At 40.6% G+C, this 26710-nt stretch overlaps 1 protein-coding gene across 5 annotated transcripts in view; it reads left to right on the top strand.

The window, feature by feature from the left end:
• Positions 1-24528, top strand: part of Bmpr1b (bone morphogenetic protein receptor type 1B) — a 301144-nt gene extending 276616 nt beyond the window's left edge. For all 5 annotated transcript variants that reach the window (XM_057793227.1, XM_057793226.1, XM_057793229.1 and 2 more), the window contains 6 exons: positions 643-781; positions 4994-5186; positions 5947-6244; positions 15792-15967; positions 18013-18143; positions 20778-24528. In XM_057793227.1, coding sequence (XP_057649210.1) covers positions 643-781; positions 4994-5186; positions 5947-6244; positions 15792-15967; positions 18013-18143; positions 20778-20903 — 1063 coding nt within the window. In that variant the 3' untranslated portion in view covers positions 20904-24528. The remainder of the gene's footprint in view (positions 1-642; positions 782-4993; positions 5187-5946; positions 6245-15791; positions 15968-18012; positions 18144-20777) is intronic.
• The last annotated feature ends 2182 nt before the right edge of the window (positions 24529-26710 follow it).

Here is a 26710-nt window from a genome sequence, read left to right as displayed (position 1 = left end):
AAGAAACCATATGGGAGTCTGAGTACTTCCAGTAATTCCTTATTTCCTGACTACAAAATTCCTCGAGTATTAGATAGAGCATTTATTGAGCAAACATTAAAATAAACTAAGTTTAGTTATATAAAAGTTTTTTTCATCAAAAACTCATTTTCTACTTTGTGGAATATAAAGGATTTGAATGTCCGTATAATTTGAGCGTCCTGATATTCAACCGTAACATTCTATGAATGCAAAATTAGTTGACTGAAATAAATTTTTGAAGAATTGCAATGGCATATTTTAAGCTTTAGTTTTATGTCATGGTTATTGAATGGTCTTATACATTTTCTTATGTGAAAGAGTCTCTGTGCATACTTTTGTAAATGAAAAACTTCTATATTTAATTACCTAGGGAACTTAAAGGAAATGCTTCTAGGAAGTGGATATTGGCACTACTTGGAAATGTTAACAGAATGCAGTCTGCTGTATAGAAATTGAAAGACACAGAAAAGAAAAAATTGTACATGATTGAATGAAAAGCATTCCAAGGGTAGCAAATAGCTTGTGTTTGTTTCTAAATTCCACAATTAACGTTTGTGCGTGACGTTTTATACCTGTCATTGCATTTAGGTTCTTAATACTATCTCCCTCATCCATGCTTAGGTATAAAAGACAAGAAGCCAGACCTCGGTACAGCATTGGGCTAGAGCAAGATGAGACTTATATTCCTCCTGGAGAGTCCTTGAGAGACTTGATTGAGCAGTCTCAGAGCTCGGGAAGTGGATCGGGTCTCCCTCTGCTGGTAGGAGAAGAATATAACACGAATTTCGAATTTCAAGGAAATGTGTTCTGAGGGGAAATGTCAGTTTCATCTTACAGAGCAGCAGACTCTGAGAATGCTCTGTACCCATTAGGCCTCCGATCTTAGATGTGCAGCTTCCTGATAACATTTGACAAGCCGAGGGTGAGGTTACTGTTCTTTAACGTAAGTGTCTGGTTACAAACCAGACCCTCAGACATCCTGATCAAGCATGGGCTAGAAGACATTAAATGTTTTTTGGGAGGATAGTGTTACTGTACTTTGATCTGGCTATTGAAGACAAAAGTATTACCACCAGTATCTGCAAAGAAAGGCGGCTGGATTTCAGCTGCAGAGTGAGATTTCAGGTTGATGTTTGAGCTATCCATTCTGGAGAGGTTAATTTCTGAGAGTCAGAACTGTCAACTCCGACAAGAACATACTCAAATCCAACCGATTCATTCCAATCCAAGTCACATGACTCGGCCGAGAAAAGTGTTTCATTCTTGTATAGACCACTGAGTAAGGTTGTTGGAATGAAGGAAAGATGTTTTTAATGAAAACTAATTTCCTTAATGGGCATTATTATTTTAGAGAGAGGTGAGGTATATATGAAAATATGTGGGTATGCACATGTGATGATCAGAGGCAACTTGGAGAAATTGGTCCTTCACTGTGTGCTTATGGAGGATTGAATTCAGTCTCAGTGGCAAGTGCTTTCCCTCACTGACTCACTGAACCATCTCCCTCGCCTCTTAGAAACTCTGAAGATTGACAGTCAGAATCCATGTTATTGACACTCTTAACATGTGAAATATTAGCTGAGTAAGAGAATTGTATGGGTAGCAGCCTAGAAAAGAGGCTCCCAGGAGACCTGGATCATGGAAAAGTAATATCATCTCAGCATTATGGCTATACTATCTAGTCTTAAGATGTGAGCTTTGAGCCAGGCGGTGGTGGCGCAGGCCTTTAATCCCAGCACTTGGGAGGCAGAGGCAGGCAGATCTCTGTGAGTTCGAGACCAGCCTGGTCTACAAGAGCTAGTTCCAGGACAGGCTCCAAAACCACAGAGAAACCCTGTCTCGAAAAAGCAAAAAAAAAAAAAAAAAAAAAAAAAAAAAGATGTGAGCTTTGAGATAAACATTGAGAAGAGAGTAGTCAGTATCGTTAAGGGAATGGCTTTCTCACCTGATTGGTTACTTTTTTATAATGCAGTGGGAAATTTTAGTTATAATAATTTAATATCACAGACATATGTTGGTATGTTGGTCCTTTTTTTATGGCAGGTAGCCGAGATAGCCAGCTAATATAGAGAAATCTTTGTTTGGGCTCATAAGGGTAGAGGGTTGTCTGTGGTTGCTTGTCCTCTGGGTTTTGGCTCTGCTTGCACGCTCAGGTGAAAATTCGTGGCAGAACAGAACTATTCATCTCATGACAAGGAAGTGAAACAAGAAATTGAGAACCCTATAGTTTCTTTGTGGCCACGTTCCCTGTGACCTAAAGATCTCCCTACCAGACCAAGCGGGAGAGCAAACTCTGAACACACAGACCTTTGGGTGACACTTAAGGTAAAAATTATAGCAAATTACTATAAATTTTATCTGCATACTCGACTGAAAGGTTTCTGTACCCCGATATTAAGCCTCTCCGCTGACACAGCCAATCAAATTGAGCCAATTAAAAATTAATAAGTCCAAATTTAGCCGAGGAAAGCATTCCTGAGTGGCCCTTGGGGAAGAAGAGAAACCCACGAGAGAGAACCTTGTGGCAGGTTGGGGGGCCTTGCCTTAAATAACCTGTAGTTGTGGGGTCAGGTATGGGGGTGGGAGTCGAGCTACCATGAGGGCTTTCTCAGGGATGGGATCTGGAAGGGCAGCTCCAGGATACTGATGCTTGGCACGCTGAAGGCTAGAATGGGGCTCCCCCAGCTGGAGATGGCGAACCTCAACTTTAATAAAAATTGTTGAACCTGATTTGGATAAAAAAATTATGTGCAGAAAGAGAAGAAACACGGTGAAATAAAAAACTGAAGTCAGTGTTTAAATTTCAAGCATGTGTTGTTCGGGTTCTTTGATGATATAATCTTAAAATGTGGGTAAGATTTCGTTTCTAAGTCTAAGTTAATGACAGCGTGCCTTAGAGGTCTGTTGTTTTTGTCCCATTAACATTGCAATTGCTATTAGTACATTCACAGAGAAGACATCTCATTGCTGGACAAGAAGCAGAGCTGTTTGTTAGGCAGGGTTCCTTAGATTCACAGAGCAATGCCTGTGCATCTGTTAGGGGAATGTGCTAGCTTTAATAACTATAGTAAGTTCCCTTTAGGTGGTTGCTCTAACTGCTCCATATCTGTCTCTCAGCTGCCTGTGCTCTCTTGATTCTTCTGTCATCTTGTCAGGGGCGGTGGACATAGAGTATACCAAAGGTTGCGTGCTCCGGAGTGCCCAACTCTCTCTGTGTGTGTGGCGGGGGGATTGCTTTATGCATCTGCTGGTCTGCTTATTTCTACCTCACTTCATGACTTCTAGATCCCTGGTAGTCCTTTGATTTTTAAAATCTTAACTTTAGAAAAAAGTTTTCTTTTGTAATAAGATTTAATTTTCTTTTTTGTCAATGTCAGGAACAGTTTTAAGAATAAACTCAGGACCTCTGAGGAAGGAATCTGCAGAATAATGTCCATATCCAAAGCCTTGGAATCTGTTATGTTGTCTGGCGGGGGGAGGGGGGATTTAGGCTGCTAGCTCTTGGAACCTGGCAGTGAGAAAATTAGTTATCACAATTTACTGATCCTAAAAATTCAGAAACAGAAAGAAAAGCCTTAAGCTTTTACCTGATGTATACAAAGAGGACTTTGTATTTATTATGATAAGATCTTGCTAGTATTGTATGCTGGATGACTTGCTTATTAATTTGAGACATTATCCTATGTAGATCAGGCTGCGCTTCACCACACTTGGCCTCTTGAGTCCCGAGACTATGGGTGTGTGCCCCCAAACCTGGATGTTCATTCTTTCTGTCTACTTTCCAGATAATGTAAACTGCCTCCAGTAGTTCCTCCTTTCAGCTAGGACACCATTGATGATTACAGATGATATACACACCATGAAGACAGAGTTGTTTCATTCCCATGCCACTTAACGCAATGTTCTCCCCCCACTTTTGTAATTCTTCAGATTTATTTTATAGATTATTAAATGAACTTTGTCTCCAACTTGTTAACTTTCTTTTGCCTGTTTTCCTGTATGGACTACTGTTTTGTGGCCCCATTCTGTATTTTTCACCACAACAAGTATCTCTGTTTCAAATGTACAGTTTTTTTTGGTTTTTTTTTTTTTTTTTGGTTTTCGAGACAGGGTTTCTCTGTGGTTTTGGAGCCTGTCCTGGAACTAGCTCTTGTAGACCAGGCTGGTCTCGAACTCACAGAGATCCGCCTGCCTCTGCCTCCCGAGTGCTGGGATTAAAGGCGTGCGCCACCACCGCCCGGCTTTTTTTTTTTTTTTTTTTTTTTACCATCTCACCTCACTTGCCTAGTCTTCATTTAGTTTCTTTTTCTTAAGCATTTTCTGCAGCTGTTTGGCATTTTGTAACTAAAAATCCCACAATGTGATTGGAAGGAGTTCTAACCTGCCAGGCGGGGGTGCTCAATCTCATTTGCAGTGGCATTTCCTTTTAGTTTTCTTCCTGCTAGCTCTCCTTTCCCACTTCATCCTTTCACTTTGTTTTGTCGTTTGTTTTCTCTGGTCTTCCCCAATTTAGGAATTTTGATAAATTCCCTTGTGCATCCAATATTTCTGTCTTATTTAATGGATCCATGTTTTCTTCTGTGGTGGTGAAAATTCCTTCAGACTATTCAATAAATCATTATAATAGTAGAATTACCTTGATCTGTCAGGTATGAGTTACTGTGAAACCATTTGCCTTTCTTTATTCTCTATGAAAATTGCAATAAGTAGAACGGAGAATGGAATGTCTAATTATTTGGAAGCAGTATTTGACTATTGAAAATTGGCAAGCATCCATCTGAAATGCACTTGAGAGAACAGCATAAATTAGTAAATATAAAGAACTCATGTGTATAGAGAATAATATTGACTACATATTTTTACACGTAGTCGTTGTTCCCCCACACACACACACACACAGCACAATGGAGAAAAGTTTAACCAGATGTATAGTGCTGTAAATATGTTAATGACATGTTTTGGGTTTTGCCAGGTCCAAAGGACAATAGCTAAGCAAATTCAGATGGTGAAGCAAATTGGAAAAGGTCGCTACGGGGAAGTGTGGATGGGAAAGTGGCGTGGAGAAAAGGTGGCTGTGAAAGTGTTCTTCACCACGGAGGAAGCCAGCTGGTTCCGAGAGACAGAGATCTATCAGACGGTCCTGATGAGGCATGAAAACATTCTGGGTGAGTCACAGTCTACACAGCAAGAGTTGGGGTTTCGTCACATTCTTCTGTCTTTCTCTCCACATCTGCATATGAACTCATCTGTCTAGACCTATTATGAAACTTACAGATTCTTTCTCTTTGGAGTGAGCCCAGAGCCCATGAACTTCTCACAAAGGACGTCACAAGAGGCATGACTACGGTGCTTCTGTGGATGGGTGGTGGGCTGGAAATTACCAGTGATTTATCTTTTTCTTCAGAAACAGGAAGTACAAATGAAATACTAAAATTCCTTAAGGTTTCTTAGGGATTTGAAGGACCATATTTGGGTTTTAATGTTGTGAAAAGTTTTAGGCATTTTTATTTGTGGCATTTATTTGTAGCAAGTGTTTATGTTCAGAATTGATTTCCTTTTCCTTTCCTCAGGCTAGATGTGATCTATATGGGTCAATTAGTAGGAGAGGATCCAGTCAGTCAAGTAGAAGGCCTGATTTAAGCCTTTCATAAAACATCCTTACATGTAACTTCAGTACCATAAAGGAATTTCTATACTACTGGTCAGAGACTGATTTCAGATCTAAACTCTTAGTTTTTCTTCCTCCCTTCAATTTCGATCACATCTGCTTGGTATTAATACTTTAACCCTATCATAGGCATAGTCAGAAAACTGAGCAAGGTGCTAATCCAAAGACATCTGGAGAGGAAGAATATTTGAGATATGAATTATTCTTCATTCTGTCCAGGAAACACATCTAATCATCTTTACTCTTTTGCCTTTTAGGGTTTATTGCTGCAGATATTAAAGGAACTGGGTCCTGGACTCAGTTATACCTCATCACAGACTACCATGAAAATGGTTCTCTTTATGACTATCTGAAGTCCACCACCCTAGACGCAAAGTCCATGCTGAGGTTAGCCTACTCTTCCGTCAGCGGCCTTTGCCACTTACACACGGAAATCTTCAGTACTCAAGGCAAACCAGCAATCGCCCATAGAGACCTGAAAAGTAAGAACATCCTGGTGAAGAAAAATGGGACCTGCTGCATCGCAGACCTGGGCTTGGCTGTCAAGTTTATCAGGTTAGTCTCCAAGTCAACACCCATTTTAAGATTCTTTCTGAGTGCCCTTCTTCTAAGATAATTCAATGGTTGAGGAATATCATAGACTTCAACTCTTTTGGAAATAAAAATATCACCATTTTCTTTGTAACATGGTGTTTTGGAGTCAGCCCTAGGTACCATGAGAAAGCAGGCTAAACACCCATGGGGCGCAAGCCAGTAAACAGCTGTCCTCCAAGGTTTCTGCTTCAGTTACTACCTCCAGGTTCTAACCTTGACCTCCTGCCCTGGCTTTTCTGAATGGAATTATAAATTACATTCCACTGTAAGGTGGAACAAACTCTTTCTTCACCAGGTTGATTTTGGTCAATGATGTTTTTTGACATCCATACAGATCCTACGATGATGCCTGAGAAGCTATTGCCAGAGTTCTGCATAACATTTGTAATTATGGGGAGGTTTCAGGAAAATCAGCAGCTATGGAAGAAAAGGCCATATTTTATTTGTGTGTAGGACAGTAAGGATTACTTCATAAAGGTTTGAAAGAAGTACTATAAACCAAGGAACAAAGCAACTGATATGCAGCACTGTTATAAAGTAGCTTAAACAGAGAACATAGCACCTGGGCAGGCACACTCGCACTTGCTGGTGGTGGTGTGCAGACCCTGCGGGCTCTTTGGTACATTGATAGCCCCTACACAGTAGGGACGGTTTCACACCAAGGAGCCTGGGACTCTTATCTCTGTCTCTTTAAGGGAGGACACGAGTCCAACCATGTAACCCAATACAAAATCACAAACTTAAAACATTTTTGTTGTTGTTGCAATTTTACTTTTGTAATACAGTTAGAAAATTCTTCAGTCTGAATTTTGTACGTGATAAAGTTTTCTTGCAATGGGGAAAGTTGGATATAACAGGTGAATATGATTTAGAGAAAATGGTTCCTCTAGTTTGAAAAGAAAGCAAGGTTTATTTGGGAGCTACTGGTAAAGGAAACTAATACATAGCTCCTTTAGCATACTCAGTCCAGGCTGCCCTCTTAGTACATCTGTTTCCCTGCTTATGAATATTTTTCTAGGAAGATTCTATAGCACATAAAGGAGGACAGAAGAAACAACTGGGAAAATGATTACATGAAAGAAGTAATGGGTTTCCATTTTGTCCTGAACATAAAATCTGAGATGAGATTTAATAATGACCGCAGGTATGTGGAGGGCTTCACCATAGAAAGATAACAAAAAGTTAAAGAAAGTGAATTGTGGTATAAATTTAAGTCAGAGACATGAATCTCACACTATTTAATAATTTAAATCCAGTATTAAATCCAGTTTCTCTTCAAAATTCATTTATATGAAAGGCAACCCTTTAAAATCTACTCTACAACAACCAAACATCTGTACATAAGTAATTCTTCTGGTGTGTTTCTACTTCCCAGCTCCTAGTTACATTTCTCCAAAGCCGTTCCAGGGGTGATTACCTTTCTCATCTGTGCCGTCTGTCTTCTGCAATCCCCTCCCCTGCCTGCTTTATTGAGAACCTATCTCTGTGTGCACCAGAAGCCCTCACTCATTGTGACACCATTGTCCCTGGTGCCCAGTGATCTCAGCATCATTGCACAATGTTGCTGTGCTTCAGGCTCCCTTTTCTCCTGTCACTGGTTCTACTCATCTTTCACCTTTAAACATTTCTCTGTGTGATATTTCCAGCTGTATCTGACCTTTCTTTTAGCTCTGAGTTTGGCTGAACTCGGAGTGTCTGATTTTTTTTTTGTTGTTGTTTGTGCAGTTGAATGAGTTCTATCTTCATGAAACTCATGTTTTACCTTGAGTATGATGGCTAACCTCACTATACTGTTTCATCTGGATCCTTGGGTAAAGCATTATACAGTTATTTCCTTTCTCTCTTTGTGCCTTCCAGTCTTTTCTTCAGATTGCAGAATTTATTTTCTTGAAGTGCTCTTTGGACGTCATCATAACTTCATAGTTTTCTGTGGCCTTGGGTTAAAATGTAGTTAGGGTCCCTCGTTGTGGTGAACTCTTTTCTGACTTTGGGCTTTTCTTGAGATTTATTCCTACCATGCTGCTTACCTTTCCCTATTAATTTTGAACACATTCTACTTCTCACACCCTCAAGTGCTTTTCTTCTTATTATCTGTATAACTTACATCCCTTCTCTGTTTACCCGCTGCTGATATTTAGACTGCATGGACATCTGTTGTTACTCATAAGCAGCCCTGTACAAAGTGTCAAGGCATTTCTCATAGGCTGCAGTGATCGCTGGCTTCTTATGTTTGCCTCCTGGTAGAATGTAAACAGTGCAAGCATCTGTAAAAATTCTATCCCCAGGGTCTTCACCATGACTATGGAGGTATTTTAAGATTTGCATACTAGGTAACTGAGTGTTACATATGGACTTTGCAGATAAGAAAGCCATGATATGCTAGCTTCAGAAAATCTGCACATTCTTGACTGTGCCCTTCAGTATTGTATATTGTACCCATACTCTGATTTTTTTTTTGTTTTGCAATATTGAATCTCTGTGTTTTCTTCTTGCATAGCCCAAGCTGCCTGGTGATTTGCTTTTGCTTCTAGAGTCCCTAACGTGGAGCATCCTGTCTTTCCATGTATACTTCCCTAGTATCTGAAATGCCTCTTAGTCAGCGTACCCATCTACACCTAAGAGGAAAGATGCCACCCTCTGAATTATCTGGAATGTGTCTGCCTACAGTTATTATTATGCAGAGATATGCTTCAGCTCTCCTAACTCTCATTGCTACCTTGAGAGTCAAAGGATGTCAAATCAACCATGGATTTCCCTTTTGACATGTCAGAATTACAAACACTGCTACTGTTTGAAATCAGTAAATGTAAATAATAAAATAATTGAGGCAACACCATTATGAATCTTAAAGTAAATTGAGCTTTTATTCCTGATTTTGTTGTTGTTGTTGAGGGGGATGAATTAAATGATCTCTCAGATTTCTTGTGGATCCCTATTCTAGAAAGAAGATGAGGCTCGTTGGGGATAAACTGAGATATCTTTAATGAACAATGTCCTGTTTATAAAAGGAGGGAAATGTGAGGATACTAGCTGCATAGACTCATTTACCTTTCCAGATGGAGGATGTATTGTATGATCACAGGCATTTTTATTTTTATTTCCTGTGTCAGACTTTTGACATCTTCCATTCTTAGGGCAGGGTTTAAGCCTTGCTTTACTCATTTCTCTGAGTTCCACCCGTCATGGTGATTTGCGTTGTGTGTCTGTGCACATGCAGCTATTTAGAGTGTTTTATTTCAGATGCAGTCATAGCTAACCCATGTTCCTACGTGAATTTCCTGTGAGAACTTAATCTTCATTCTCATTTCTGCATGGGCAGTAAGTGGTCTCTTAGGCTTTTGGGTAATTTCTGGAAGGTTCCCAGGGAACCTGAGAATCACAGAGAGCTCTGTTGGTGCCTTAGGGGCTTTCTATTCACAGAGCACTTTTGCTCTTGTTGGCGTCTTTTGCTGGTACATTTCCTGCTCAAAGGAGATTTAATCCAGGTGATGTTAGAAGATCTCTAATGTCCCTAAAGAGGGGGAAATGATGCCACAGGAAAGGCCTTGAAGGGATGTACACACCTCTGTGTGCTTTCTAGTACTTCACTGTCCAAATAAAACATTTCTTATAGGAGAAATAAATTCTGATCAGGGGATATCAGGTGTTGAATCTTAAACAGAAAACCCCCAGTGTTGAGAGATTGGACTGTTTTATAGAACTCCTCACTGATGGTTATCAATTGTCCAAATACAGAAAAAGATTGGTTTATATAGCAGAGACTGAATTTCCTGAACACTTGTGGTATCATTTTCTGTACTGCTTTTGGTGTGTGTATGTGTTTACTGTAGCTTTTTAAATACTCACATCAAATTCATAGACCTAAGGTCATTAGTGGTGATATCAACACTTCCAGTAAATGTCTTTGCAAGTGTCCCCGCCTTTGATGGAGTTTTAGTTCTGAAAAACATGGAGATTTTTAGAAATTTGATGTTTGAAACATTGTTTTAGTTCCATTTGTTGTTGTGACTGCAATACAATACCTGACAAAAAGAAACTTAAAGTTCATTTGGGCTCCCTCTTTGAAGGTATTTCTACATCACAGGAAAGCCAGAGCAGTAATGAGGTGAGTAGTTGGTCACCTTCCACTCTCTGTCAGGCAGCTGGGAGAGAGGAATGCTGCCTCCTTTTTACTCACTCCGGGACTCCAGCCCTTAGAATTGTACAGCCCACATGTATTATGTGTGGGTCATCTCACCTTAATCAATCAACCAAGTCTAGAAAATTCCTCACAGATATGCCCAGAGGTTTGTCTCTTGGGCAATTCTAGATTCTGTCACTTTGCCAATCATTATTAACCACCACAAGTACTGAGCTCCGGCGAAAATGTTCCACATTCAGGGAGTTTAGGGATGTGCAGGGGTCAGCTGAGTAAATTACTTCCACAGCCACTGGGGAAATGATACAGGAGATGTAAACGGTGTGTGCAGAATTGTGTGTAAGCCTTGCATATCACACTTCCAATAGATCCGATGTGACCAGAGATTCCCTTATGTGTGTTGTCTGTGGTTTCAGGCATCAGCTGTGTTATGCTAACCAGAGCCTCTTTCACGCATCTTCTCGTCACACTTTCACATGTTCTTTCAAAGCGCTACACTTAGTTTTTAGAAGCTTTGTGGATTACTCAAGATGTCCAGTGTTTACTTACTGTCTTTCTTTGTCTGTTAGCTCTTCCTCTCCCAAGGACTTCTCTCCCCCTTTTCTTGTGTTAGGCTAGGTGGTTTTCTGATGGAACCCACCTCCAATACAATAGATATTGAATGTATGTTAAGGCTATCAGAGATATTACTTAAAACCCCTTTATTCTCCACTTTCAAACTTTTTACCTGACCTTAAGCAGTGTACTAAGCACATAAGACAGGAACTAACCACTGGGCACTGCAGGTGGTGTATCTGGGATTGAGTCAGTCTGGAGAAAGGAGTGCTCCGCCTGCTCTGAGAGAATGAAGCCAGTTAAGGTTTCAGTCCATATTTTTCCCAAGTGACAGCACTCTAGATGAAGCCGGTGGTAGCACACATTTCCCAGCTGTGTTTTTCGTTCCCCTGATCCTCCTGACATAGTCCTGCCTGGCACCTCACTGTATTGCTCATATCTCATCATTACCCAACTTTCTCTCTGTGTACCAAGTTCTTCCCTCCCTTGCCTCCCTCCCTCCTAGGAGCAGTAGCCAGGAGAATTCACATTTACTCTTCATCATCCTGGTGTAGGAGTCACTTGATCTCGGGCACTCAGGAAGCCCTTTGTTATCCCTGTGAATCTCTGATTGTTTCTGTTGTCGTGATACTGCTGGCCAGTGTCATTCAGTGCAGGCCAGTGTTTTACACACACACACACACACACACACACACACACAGAGAGAGAGAGAGAGAGAGAGAGAGAGAGAGAGAGAGAGAGAGAGAGAGAGGAGAGAGAGAGAGAGAGAGAAGCAGAAAGGGAGGAATTGTAAAGGCCTGGCATAAATGAAGCTCTTCTAAAGAGAAATTTTTATCTCTAAACGTGACTGTCAGAATACTGGAACAATGGACCCCAAAGAAATGAGAATTTACTCAGGAATGTCACGCTGGGAGAAGGAAAGGGTCACCTGCAGAGAGGAATTTGGCCTTCAGGAGAACTCTCAGATTCTAACACCTTGACAGAATGAAGCTCAGGTGAAGGTGAAGTGGTGGGTGGTGCTACACCTTGAACAGTCTTAGATGCGCACATCCTTGGCCTTCTATTTACATTAGAGCTCATTTTGAGAACCTAAGATGGGCTTGGGGGATTTTCTGGATCCCATTGTTCTTCTTCTCAATGTGGCCACTTTGCATATATCTCCTTTTCTGTTTAAATAAAAGAAAATGAGTCTTTATCCTCTGCATTCTTTTTATTTTTAAACTTTTTGTTGATTCTTTGGGGATTTTGCATCATGCATCCCGATCTCGTTCACCTCCCCGTCCCTTTGCATCTACCCACTGCCCCTTAACCTCCCCAACCCCGAAAATAAAATAAAATAAAATTTAAAAGAAATCTTATCATGGGAGCTGCAGTATGGCCCAGTGAGTCAGTCATACAGGAAACCCTTAGTCCATACATAAAGTCCATACTTTACTTGCAAGTGTTCACTGGTCTGGTTTGATGCCTCTGAGTTCTGCTGCAATATGATTCCAAGTGTCATTTGCTATCCTCACTGGGACTCCTTATGGATATCCTGTTGTAGTTCTGTGTCATGGGGATCCTGCATGGATCTACAGGACCAGCTCCTTCATATGCTCTGGCAGTTCATAGATGGGTTGAACCAACTCATAGCCCTGGTTCTGGGTCTGGGTGGTTGCTGGGTTGGTCAGCTCCAGTTCTCCCTTATCCTCACCCTCAACTCTCCATCATTGCCTCAACTAGTTCAACACAATGCAGCAGGCAGCAAGGGGTGGGGCCAGTTCTCCTGTTCTCACCCTGGATGGGACTGGCTCACCCATTCCCACAGCATCAGGGTTAGTCCTACTGTGTTGTCCAGGCAAGGTGCAGGGTCTGCTCTCCAGAGTGTTGCAGCTGATGAGGGGCAGGACCTCTTCTCCTTGACCAGTAGGTGGCAAGGGGTGGAACCAGTTCTGCTCTCAGGCCCTCAGCCTGGCTCACTCAAGTCCATTTCAATCTCAGCACTTGGGAGGCAGAGGCAGGCTGATCTCTGAGTTCGAGGCTAGCCTGGTCTACAGAGAGAGGTCCAAGACAGCCAAGGCTACACAGAGAAACCCTGTCTCAAAAAAATCAAAACCAGAAAAAAGTATTCTCTGTGTTCATATCTGGAACACCCTGCCAGGATTTCCAGAAACCCATTTCCTCTGCGACAACTCTGCATTTCTCACACACTGAAAGAAGAGCTTCTCCCATCTCACTATAACTCCCTCTTTGACATACCCGCTAATGTATTTAATACATTTTAAACATGCCTTGATTTATGCCTTTCTTCAGTCTGCAAAACTGTAACATTTTGTGAAACCACTTCCACGTTGGAATGTGAAATTTGGAGTAACCTAATTCTTTGTTTCTGGGTTGTTGTCAGTCAAAAATAAATTTCCCCTTGTTCCCTTTAAGATGAGAGCCGTGGCTTTCGCATTGACATTATTAATGTTCAAATTACATTTATTTTCTAACTCTGCTTAAGTTTATAACCCCTTGGTACACACATTAAGAAGAACAAAAGCTTGGTTGGGTCTAGTGGGAATATTAATTATGAAATTATAACTGAGACAGTCTGTTCCTGTAATTCTCTAAAGCCTCTGCCTCCATCACTGCCTCTGGGATTAACCCTACTATTCTCCACAGGAAAGGTAAAGAGAACCTCCCACCTTTCTCCATGAGAAAGATAAAGAGCTCCTATTTCCTTGAGATTTAATATAGGACCCACATTTATGACAGAATATTTCTGTTTCTTAGCAGAAATCCATTTTCTTAGCTAATTTCATCCAATTAATCAGTTTTGAATTTCAGGGTCTTATGCCATATGCACCTTAGTCTTTGAAATATACCATTTCCAGTCACTGATCCTACTTGGTTTTATTAAATATACTTGTAGTATATTTATATTTATGATATAAACTTATATAAGGTATTTTGAAGGATAATTGTGTTATAGTTGAATATTAACAAATGATAACAGCTTGCTTCCTCTTCTCTAGGCTTTTCAACAGAAACCATATTAACAAAATCACTGCTTGGCCCATTAGCTCTAGCTTCTTATTGGCTGACTATTACATATTAATTTATCCCATTGCTATTAATCTGTGCATTGCCATGTGGCTGTGGCTTTCTGGCTGAAGTTCCATCTGGCTCCAGTGGGGCTACATGGCTTCTTTCTGACTCTGCCTCCTTTCTCCCAGCATTCTGTTTAGTTTTCCCCACCTAGTTCTGTTCCCCTACATCTCTGCTATAGGCCCAAAGCAGTTCCTTTATTCATTAATGATTATCATAGCATATAGAGGGGAATCCCACATCAATTATACTCCATTCTGGGTTAGTGTGTAACTCTTGTATGGTAACAGTTGATGCTCTTCAAATACTATTGGGAGGCATGGGTGGCAAATAAGGGGAGAAGGAATGGCTACCGTGAGCACATGGGAGGAACTGCTGTCTTTGTAGGTGATGGATCTTGAGAACTTTGATCATTTTCTGTTGGTGTAGTTAATGGGGGAAGAGTTGGAGATGGAGGGGAAGAGTCTAAAGACAGCTCTTACTGGTTTCATATGATAGTAGTTACCTTTCCGGTTCCCCAGCAGAGAGGTATCTTTACCACACATTCCCCAACCAATGCCTGTCCTAGATCCATATAGACATAAAAGAGCTACAAGAGTGGACCTGCCAGAAATCTTCATTCTCTGGGGCCAGAATCTCTCCAGCTTCTCTGATACACTCGTGGGTGGTATTCTAGCCTAAGATGATTCTTTTTTTCTTGTCTCAGTATATATTCTTAAATGCATTTACAACCTTTAGCTATTCTTTTCCCTGTATTTCTTTTCTTTCTCTCTAAAACCTTGAAGTATAATAAATGGGACCACCATCACATTCTTCTGATGGTTAACAATAACATACTATAACACCCAGAGTCAGCATGTTAATGAAATAACCCCTTTGTACTCACATAGTCATTACCAACAGGTGTAGCAGAAGAGAAACTTTATTAATTCTTTGAGAGCTACCCATTTACACAGTGTGTTGGGTGATTCTTTCCCATCTGATATTGCTTTGGCTTCTCTTTAAGCCTATGCCTAGTCTATTTTCCTCCTTCATACATTATTACCAAGATGTATAAGGCAAGTTGATAGATGGTATAAGAGCAAATTGATTAAAATGGGCAGAGAAGAAAGGGACATTTTAGGTATTTATTTGCCAGTATTTATTTTATTTTATTTTATTTTTTTTTAAGATTTATTTATTATGTATACAGTATTCTGCCTACATATATACTATAGGCCAGTAGAGGGCATCAGATCTCATTACAGTTGGTTGTGATCCACCATGTGGTTGCTGGGAATTGAACTCAGGACCTCTGGTAGAGCAGTCAGTGCTCTTAACCTCTGAGCCACCTCTCCAGCCCTTTATTTTATTTTTTTGAGACAGGTTTTATGTAAGTCAGAATGACTTCAAATTCATTATACAGTTGATGCCAGCCTTGAACTCCTGACTCACTTGCTTTGCATCCCAGGGGTTTGGATTACATGTGTAAACTACTGTGCACAACTTTTGTTAGATATTTAGTAATATTTAACAATTTAACTTTATAGCAATATAATCTTGTATGTTAGGGCTTCATTCTCATTTAGTTGCATGTTATCTGCATGTCTAATCTGTGAATGTTTAATTTTTACCAAGAAATATTTTTGAGGAAATGTTTTGTTCATTGAAAGTTTTTCTCTCCATGTTGCCACTGATGTACTCTTCAAGAGAGCCACAGCAGCCTCTCCAGTGCTGACAATGCCTTGCTTTGCTTTCCCTCAGTGATACAAATGAGGTTGACATTCCACCCAACACACGGGTGGGCACCAAGCGCTATATGCCTCCAGAAGTGCTGGATGAAAGCTTGAACAGAAATCATTTCCAGTCTTATATCATGGCTGACATGTACAGTTTTGGACTCATCCTCTGGGAGATTGCGAGGAGATGTGTTTCTGGAGGTAAGAAAGAAACATCTTTGAACAGCTACTACCCCTGGGAAAAGTTTACAAAACATTTCTGATCGGAAAGGATTAACGTTGGTGTAGTGCGTAGTCTCAGATTTTCTTTCCTTTTCCCCTTTATTCCTATTGATTCATCACAAACCTTCCAGGGAATATCTATTAGAACCATCTTCGAGTGACTGTCTCCTACCATTCCTTGACCAGTGAATGTACAGCTCTAGACTCACTGCCAGCTTCCCCTGCCTTGTCACAATCACCCTCTGCTTCTCTTTCTGCCATTTTACTTCTCTTTTAGACTTTCTCCAGCAGTTACTCCAACAAGTCAACACCCTCTCTTACGCTGTTCAGCTTCTCTTTGCTTACGTGCTGGACCTCATTCCCAACCCCACTGGTGCATTCTCTGTACTTCCTCTGCTGAGATAGCTCAGAGACATTAGGGAGTGAAACACCCATTCCTGAATATTTTTTTCAGAAGAAAAGTAAAGGAAAATATTGTTATTGTTCATGATAATTTCCCTGCAAGTGTATGAATTACTAAAAACACCAGTTTCTTGACATGAGTTCTGGGAACCAAACTCTGGTCTTCTGAAAAGGCAGCAAGTTCTGTTAACCATTGATCTATCTCTTCAGTCCCTGGTTTTGTCTGTGTAGTTTGTATATCTACCTTACCATTCATCAATCCATCTCTGTAATGCGTTAAGTAGATACAGCCTTCACCCACAAGATGGTTTTAGGTCGGTGTCTCTAGACTTAGAAAGTGCTCAGATGTAGTAATGTCTCCTCTGAGTTGGTTCCAGTATTTCATTACCCTGTGTGCTGAGACTATGATGAATCAACCAGAAGAATAAGAAACATAGATGTAATGTAATAACACGCTGTTCTCATACTAGGTGTCCACAGGTGACAAACAGGCAAGTTTGAATTGCTTGGGAAAAGTTTTGAATCTTTGGAGCCCTTATGTTGTGTATGAGTTTGAATTTACAAAAAAGAATATAACATATACCTCAAATTTTGCCTGAATAAATCCCCAGTGAAATTTATTATTGCTGTTATTTGTTTTCTGAGACAGAGTCTCACTGTGTAGTCTAGCTTGGTATGGCACTCTCTATGGAGTCAAGACTGAGCTGGCACTTTCTCTGTAGTCCTGCCTACCTTTGAACCTGTAAACTCTCTGCCTCAGGTTCCCTAGAACTGATAGGTATATGCTGTCATCCTAATGAATTTAATGCTATGGCAGATAATCCTTAGACCTTGATGGTTTCATTCTGTTCAGGTAAACAGTGGCAGCACTTCTACCAAAGGTGGCTTACGAAGGAATCTGGGAGGTTGTTCAGAAACCCTCTCTATCATTAGAGGACAGGGGTTATTTAGAATTACCATGAAGATAAAGTTGAAAAAGAACATGTTAAAATAGCCTACTTTCTTAAAGGACAGGGCAAAAAAATTTTAAAAAGTAAAATTAGACATTAGACAGGATGAGATAAATAAGGGAGAAAATTTAAGAAGAAAATGAAAATCAATAAGTTCCAAACCTGAGATTAATCATGGATAGTATTTTTGGATATACAAGTTTTCAATATTGAGTGTTCAAAACTGCTTATGATTAAACACAAATAAATGAATCTGACATTTGTTTAACTAGGATACTCTTCCAAACTTATGATGTTCTTGTACGCCAGTAATAGAAGCAGCTACATGTGATATGGCTTTGATTCAAGATGCCTCTTCTAAGTTTACATTGAGATTTAATATGGATTTAAAATATACCGTGTTCATGCAAATTGTAGATATTTGCTTCACTCAGCTTTTGGAAGTTAGCCATTGGCTTGGGGGCAGGCTTGAGGACCTATATGTGTCTTTGGGTTTCCTATTATTTTTTGCAAATTAAATTATCATTTGGGTGTTTTTAAAGATTTACTTCATTGTTAACCTGAACCTGTTTTTTATAGGATAGCTTATATTTTTAATTGAGGACAGTTGTGTTAGGCATATTTTTTACCAGTTAATAGGAAATAATATTAACAAAAAACCCATGTCTTTAGGTATAGTAGAAGAATACCAACTTCCCTACCATGACCTGGTGCCCAGTGACCCTTCTTATGAGGACATGAGAGAAATTGTGTGCATTAAGAAGCTACGGCCTTCATTCCCCAATCGGTGGAGTAGTGATGAGGTAAGGCCAGGCTTGGGGGACGGTATGGCTGATGTCTAAATGTACTTTTGTTTTGCAAAGATTCTTTTTTTCTCTTTCCATTTTTGTTTATTCTATGTGTCTTTTATATCATATATCTTTATCACCTTCCTTTACGTATCCCTCTGAAACACCCACTCCAAATAAAACAAAATTTAAGAGAAGAAAGGAAAAAAGGGGGAGGGTTTAAAAATCTCATGTAGTGTGACACAGTGAGTCACACAGTAGACATCTTTGTCTGTGTATCTTTAGTTGCAAGTATTCATTGCAAAGAGTCCTTGGTCTGGTTTGAGAGGCCTCTGGTTTCTATTGCACTATCGATGCTGGGAACTCACTGCACCTCTTGGATATCCTGTTGTTGCCTTGTGTTGTGGAGATCCTGCAGCTTTCGGTCTGCGGGTCAGGTTCCTTTATGTGCTCCAGCAGATCATAGACGGAATGGATGCTGGGGTGGTTAAGTGATAACTCGACCTGAGCTGCTGTAGGGTTGGTCTGCCTGCTAGTTCTTTCCTATCCTCACCACCAGGGTGAGCACTCCAGCACTGTCCAGGCTAATTTACCCCTTGAAGAATCGTACACCATCAGGACCAGTTCTATTGTGTTGCCCCTATGAGGTACAGGGGCCACACTCCAAAGTACTACAGCGGGTGAGGGTCAGGGACAGTTCTGGTTTTATAACCATGGCACACTCCTCTACCTGTCTCAGGCATTGATGTGTGAGGGGCGGGGCAGCATTGTCCTCTGCCCATGCTGCCACATGTCAGATGAATAATGGGAACAGTTCTCCTTTGCTCACAACCTCAGGGCTGGGTCACCCTTACCTCCAACTACCTGGCCAGCTGTGCTGGCTCTTCTGTCTAGGCGAGGAGCAGGACCTGATTTCCTAAGTGTTGCAACTGGTAAGAGGGCGGGTCAGCTCTCTCATCTGTTGCAGGTGGTAATGCAGAGGTAATGGGGGCATCTCTCCCCCACCCACACTGCTGTATGACAGCTGAGTCCTGGGGAAGCTCTCCAACACTTACAACTTCCAGGCTGGCTCACCCAAGGATAGCTCTATTCTGTTAACCCAGGGAGGTGCAGGGCCCACTTTCCCAAGAGTTGCAGATGGTTGGGGGCAGGGACTACTTTCCCACTTTTGTGAGCTCAGGGTCAGTTCTTCCCTCTGTCTCAGGTGTTAATAGGTGGGTCCTGGGGTGGAGAGGAGGAAAGAAGGAACTCTCCCCTCTCCCGCCCATGCCACCATTGAACAGATGGGTAATGGGTACAAAACAAGAGAATTTTTTTTTTGAAATTGAAGTACAATTTCATTGTTTTCATCACCTCTTTTGTCCTACATCTCTCCCCATGTACCCCATTGCTCTCTTTCAAATTCATAGCCTCCATTTCTTTAATTATGGTTTTGCACACACACACACACACACACACACACACACACGTGAATGTGTATATGTATTCCTAACCATATAAATACAACCTGCTTAGGGTATATAAAGTACTTGGATGTGTATGATTTTAGGACTGACCATGATGAGAGCTGGAAAAATAGTCTTTCTCAGGGAAGAGCCTCTAAATTGATTTTTCAGTTGAATATGTATATATAGTGTGTGTATTAAATTGAATCCTGAGATGTTATTTGAGCTAATCTGCTTACTGCCTGGGCTTAAATGTGAACCCTACATATGCATGGAAGACTCTGCTAGGCTTGGATTAAGTGAGTGGACAAGACCTGGGCTCTGCCCTTGTTTTCTGCTCCAGTGTCTCTCCGCCAACCTTTCTGCCTTTGCTCAGCCACAACTGAGTGTCTGGAATGTTGGAAAATTCAAGACTCTAATCAAACTTGTACTGAGAGGTGCGTAGAGCACGGTTCATAAAGTGTCCATGTAAATTCACTTAAAAATGATTGGTTCATTGCATTGCTACTTAGTATATGCCTTCTAATAAAATGTGCAGAGAGCATCGTGGGATGCTGGAATGTATTGTCTTCTGAAGGAGACTGTGGGTACTGGTATCATTTGAAAGCTCTTTACTGCCGTTTTCTAATGAAGGGAAATTGTTCTTTGCAGTAAGAACAATTGATAGACCACAGGCAAATCCAGGAGAAAGTTTTAGCAAAGCTATGCACCGGTCATTAATCTTGCTAAGTGCTACAGCACTGTGCCACCGTTAGAGCAGATTGCGGTGATGTAGCAATAGCTGTGTTTATTTGAGCAGTACAGAATTAGATAAAATATGGAAACATTTTATGTGTTGTAAACAATCTGGGACTATGGTGTAGAATTCAGACTTACTCGATATCACGTTTGCTTAATACTGTCTTTAGAGTCATCCTTCCATATCCTCAGATTTACTGGTTATCATATCTGCTTAATACTGTCTTTGGAATCATCGTTTTATATCCGTAAAGCTGCTTGTCACAGAGAGATATGAGAATCTGTGTGAGTCATGATTCTTTCACACAAACTCAAAAAAGAGTTTGAGGGAAATTTCATGTTCATATTTTCCTAGTGCCTTAAAAATATATTCGGACTTCATGAACACCAACTAAAAGCCAAATATTGAGTGCGTTATCGAGAGTGCATTCTTCTGACATCTCGCCAATGTTCCTTTCTCCTTCAGTGTCTCAGGCAGACGGGGAAACTTATGACGGAGTGCTGGGCGCACAACCCCGCCTCCAGGCTGACAGCTCTGCGAGTTAAGAAGACGCTTGCCAAAATGTCAGAGTCCCAGGACATTAAGCTCTGACGTTGGATACTTGTGGACCGAGCAGGAGATTTTCCAGAATCATCCGTAGTCCAAGCCTTGAACATTGTTCTACTGCCCAGTGGGTTCAGACCTCCCTTCTCAGAGAGCAAGTTGGAGAGACACAGAAGGCCCCAGAGACACAGATGGCTTTCTGAGGAAGGGAAACCATTCGGGTAACTCGTTCAAGACATGATTCATATTGCTTTCTAAGAAAGCCCCATATTTTGTGATTGCCATTTTTTTTAAAGAAAAGATACTTTAATTTTACCATAATAAAACAAATATTGTAGATGATTTAAGGTTTATAAAACTCTAGTTTAAATAATAACATTTCTTTCCAGAAAATTTCCTAGAAGTCAAAAATGTTTTCCATTGGCAAAATACTCTTGCACTCTACAAACCCAATCAGTCTGAGGGTATAAATTATAATTCAAATTCCCTGCTTCATTGCCCCAACCACCTCAGACTGGGCTAGCCGTGCTGCGGGCTGCCAGAATGTACATGCATACAAGTCCCACTTGCCTGGGAACACAGCTTGGAATCCTGCAGGTGGATCTCTTGCAGCTTCAGCCAGCGTGGAACAAATAAAGGTTTTCTGTCACTAATAGAAGTATGTGTTGGTGGGTGTTCTTCAGAACCCTGCCTGTTTCTGGTTGTATTGGGCAGATCTTTCGGGTAGAGCCTCTCCTTGTCATTAAAAACAAGCCAACCTTCCTCTTTTGCAGAGCACTGGCATGGGCATGCTTTTGTTTGCATCCATCAGAAGATCAACTCAAGTGTGGTAGAGACTTAAAACTAGAAATGCTCACTTGGGAGGCAGAGGCAGGTGGATCTCTGTGAGTTCGAGGCCAGCCTGGTCTACAAGAGCTAGTTCCAGGACAGGAACCAAAAGCTACGGAGAAACCCTGTCTCGAAAATCCCCCCGCCCCCCCCCCCCAAAAAAAAGACTAGAAATGCTTTGCTCTTGTGTTGCATGAAAGACATGCCAGCAAGGCAGGGTGGATGTTGACAGTGTAGACAGACGGCTTGTTCCTTATACATGCATAAGAGCCCGTCATAGAAACACAGGGAAGAGGTTCACACATCCTAGTTTGTGTAGATACAGATGGTTTTATTTTGCTGCCTTTTCTAAACCTCAGATTTAAGAGGCAGAAAGGAATTGCCTGTGAGGTTAATGTCACTAAACTTCAATTTAGAAATGAGCTTCAGGTGGTGGATCAGAGGGACATTAATGAAGGTCATCAAATATCACTGCCGTTGTGGTTTATTCTAGAATAGATATGGATCTGGTATGGACCTCTTAAGTGATTATTTCACACCTTATGTGTGAATCCTTCATTTTAATGTGAATTTCACTATTAACTTATTCTGTTTATCCATCATGGCATATGTACAAAACATCTTCTGATTCAATTCTGTGTGGTTTAACCTTTGACTATATGAGCAAAATCACTGATAAGCCAATATTCCTTAGAAACAGGACCAGAGTAAAGTGGAATTTGCCACACGACCCTTGCGACTTTATCCAGTTATTTCCTTGCTGTGTTTCTTCCTTAATGATTAGAAATTACTGGTTATTAAGGAATGTTGAAGTTCTTTGCCTTACAAAATGACATTCCTTCAAGAATACTCCAGGGGGCAGTGTTTTCTTACACATATCACCACCAGGTGCTTGAAAGATGGAGACTTTAGGAAAAATTGTCAACCGCATGAGAAATGAGGAAATGTTTCACTCTCTTCTGGAGTAGACGCTCAGCCAGTAGGCTGTTCATCTGGAAACGATCCTGGAGCTACAGTGTCTTTGAGCAGTACTGGGAGTTTGGGAAAACCGTAGAGGGGTCTCCCCTTCTGTTCTAATTCACTGCCTGGTGTGCAGAGCCATGTTTTGTTTTCCACTAAGAAAGTAGAATTTCTCAGTTCTTGAATTTGAAAAAATAAAAACGCGTTGTTAATTTAATAGTAATTAGATTTTGTTTTCACTGAGGCCAGTAGAAGCTGAGTCTCTGAGGAGTCATTTCTCTGTTAAACTATATCTGCTACAGACAGTTTTCCCCTTACATTTGTAAATTTAGTGTGGCAGTCATCTGAGACTGGGAGAAAGAAACCTAAGTGCCTAGATAGGTTCATCTGCAAACACCTAAGTAAGCATTCTGCTAGTTAACTAGATATATTTGGATTTTTTTTCTCGGTTTTCCTTGGGTGTAAGTCAAGTTGTGGGGACCTCTTAAGTCAAGCTATGTTTTCTTATCAGTAGATTTTAAAACATGGATATCTTCAAATCAGAATGTTTATGGTGAGGCTATTGGTGACGTAAAGTTGACTAGATTTCTTGGGTTCCAGGGAAGAATGGGGAGAAATTTAAGAGTGCCCAGATTTCATCCTCAGTATTCATTTTGTTGCTTTGGGAAAAATCAACAACTTTCTAATTATTACCCTTATTTATTCAGGATGAAAATCTTGAAATTATTGAATACTTTAAAAGAGCCACTCAGTTATTACCAATTTTCAATGGAATAAGGATTTATAATTTATTTATGGATATAGTTTCTGTCTTATGAAAATACACTTCCTAGATCTGAATTTTGGTTAAGGACTACCTGTTCCCTTCCCAATAATCCGTGATAACTTTTAAACTTCTAGCATATCAGAAATGAAAGTTATTTTATCTTTTGCTTTGGCTTCCTGCAAATCAGTAATATAATTGACTGCTGCTTACCTTTGAGACTCTTTCAAAGAGTAAGATTTCCTTCTAATTCCTCACCCCCAAAGGAATCCTAAATTATTGTTAGGTGAGCTTTGTATGTTCAAGTTTATGATTAATGTATGTGTGTATATATTATATAAATATAGATATATATGTAAATATGTTCATTCTGGAGTCTGGCACAACTCTAGTATGTGGATTAGAGAGTAAAATATTATGGATGATAAAGTCCTAAATGAAGCATAATATTTATTTATGGAAGCATGTACATTGTTAATCACAAATGAAGAGCAGTAAGCACTATATCTGACCTCTTGGACAGCTTTCCCTGAAGTCACTACTGACCATTCTTTATATTCCTCAAACAGAAAGCTTCTTAGATGACATGCTGGGGTTTTATTTACAGGGAATTCTTTGACACATTTCAATTGGTGTGGACTTAAGGATAACATGTACTTAATAATGACTTGACTTTAATGTTCCTAGGGTCATGCATATTCATCAGGAATTTTATATTGTTCACCTGTTCTCATACTTTATTGTGGATGGAAAGGCAGTGAGAAAAAATTTTTAAATTTTTTTTTTTAAAAAATGTGTTTTGGTGGTTATACCACCTCTGAATCCCCCAGTCCCATAAACAGTGGAAATGAAAGGGGCAGCACCAAAACTAATGCAATCTAACATTATAACTAATTGTTGCACAAACTCATGCCATATTTTTAAAGAGAAAAGGTGGCTGTATGTGGGGGATTTTCATTCTGTCTTTTCCAAAAGTAGACTCATTTGTGTTCTTTTAGGGGGAACCAGTGCCTTATGGAATTTGTATATACTGTAATTATTCAGGGTTAGGGGACAAACAATTGTATTTGTTACAAATTGTGTGTGACCTGTTTTCATATTTCCTTCAATAAATGGTGTCATTTTCCCCGTAGAAGAGCTGTGATTGTTATCTCATAGGTGTGTCTTTTCTTTGTCTTTGAAATGACCTCCTGACAGCAAGTGGGAAGGTTTCAGTGAAGAAGTCAGAGCAGGTAAATATGTGCACTCTGCTCAGGAGGGTAAGGGGACTGGTGCCTTCCACTTTCTCTGTTTAGGAAACACAGCCATCTGGTGAGGAGTTGGAGGTTCGAGAGAAATGAAGAAAGTCTAAAATTTCACTGTGGAAAATGACAGCTTCCCAGGGAAAGAGCCAGTTGGCCGTTGGTAATGCCCAAGACCAGTAGAGGTTGTTAATACTAAATGTGGGGCAGCGGATCCCAGAGCTGCATGAGGACCAAAGCTCACTCTTACGTCAGTGCTGTGATGATAGGGTTCGGTCTGAACTTCTGAAGTCCATTTCTTTCCCCTTGAAGTTGAGACCAACAGCAACATCTATTGCATAGAGTGTTTCTGAAGAGGAAATAAAGCGTGTGCTCAGCCTATGGTAAGTAAGCACCCAGCTGTCTAACAATTCTTAGTACAGGCTCACTGTGTACCTAGTTTTATTGCTTGTGAATTTTTTAAAAAAGTCTCCCTCCAGATATGGGTACAGAGACAACATCTTAGGGTTTAATTAGTGTTCCAAGGAAAAGAAGAATTATAACCAAAGGGCCGTGTGTCATGGGTCTCCAGAGTAGAGCATAAAAGACAGTTACTAAAGAGAAAGAAACTGCATCTGACTGAGCTTGTGTAATGTGTTAGTGGTTCCTGAGAAGGGATAGGATTAAAATCCACAATTTGAAGGGCAAGAATGAGGACAGGTAGAGGTGTCAGCTGAGGTGGTAGGCTCAAATTCGTGGCCGTGATTTTTGGTGGGGAAAGCCCAGAGGCTACACTTGGGGACTTAGAAATCATCAGGATGGTGGCAGCTTCAGGAAGAGATAAAATTCTCCTAGGGCTGTGAGATAATGAGTAGGAAGCCAATGGGGAAAACGATTAGATCTGGAGATGGACTTGAAGGACATAAGGATCTGAAGGGCAAGACATGGTTGATGATGACAGTAAGGAAGCTTCAGAGTGGCATGAGACTGGCTTTTTCTGTGTGGAATGAGACCCCTGTTTTTGCCTCAAAAGCACCATCATGGAAGCAGAAAACCCTCTGCAAAGGGAGAAGCCAATGTTGCTCTTTCATTAAGTGTGAGAGGAAGAGAGGATGGGAGGCTTGTTTCTGAGGGGAACCAATTGAGATTGGAAAGAGGAAGAGAAAGAGAGATAGGACTGTTTGGGTTGGACAGTAAGAAAGGTTCCTGACTTAGTAACCAGGGAACGAGAGGCCTCAGGTTTGTTTGGCATTTTAGTCTACTGCACTTATGCCAAGAGTATACCCCAACATTTGGGATTCAGATTAACTTAACTTTATTCCCTCAGTTTTACTTTCATGGTTCTTCAAAAATATGTAATCTGTGAGCCCTGGTATTTTTACCTGTACCTTGAGATAAAAATGATCCCTGGGGTCTCTTATTAAAAAAATAAGGTGAATATATAAAGTACGTAGCTGATCATGATTGGGGCATTGTAGTTGGTTATCAATTGAGCCTCTTTTCTGACAGTTTTGGTGGATGTACAGCTAACAGCAGTTCAGAGCCTGAGGAGGCTTCCTTTTGGAACCCACCCTCTTGATCCTCCAACTTCTACGTGTCATGGTTCATGCCAGGCACCTCACAGGACTCAAAGGCAAGTATCAAAACTGGACTGAGTAAAATGGGGTTCTTTTTCTGTGGGTTACTTTATATATGGCAGGTCTGGTTTCTCATCTGAAATGGCAGCAAAGTACAAAAGTCCCCTCATTCAGGAGAACTAACTGGCCTCAGCAATTCCTCCTCAAGCTTCTGATATTTACCGAGTCAGAGGATCTCGGGGGCTGAGAAAGATTCTTTACCTGCTACCTTACATTGACACTGAAGATGGATTCAGAGCCAGGTCAATCTCGGGACTCTAATGACCTCATAGGCAGGGAATGAGGGCTCATATTGACCTTGATAAACATTTGCATATTCACCCAACTGTGCTGGCACTATCAGGGCAGCTTCCAGCTACTGAAGCTCAAAGGAGGAACAGAAGGTGAACTATATTAAGGGACATGTGTTGTATTTTCCTGTGACTAACTGCTTTTATTTGCTTCTTA

This window comes from Chionomys nivalis, chromosome 18, assembly GCF_950005125.1.
Source record: "Chionomys nivalis chromosome 18, mChiNiv1.1, whole genome shotgun sequence".
Lineage (NCBI taxonomy): Eukaryota > Metazoa > Chordata > Mammalia > Rodentia > Cricetidae > Chionomys > Chionomys nivalis.
The sequence above is the reverse complement of the archived record's forward strand: the minus strand, read 5'-3'. Positions and strand labels throughout refer to the sequence as shown.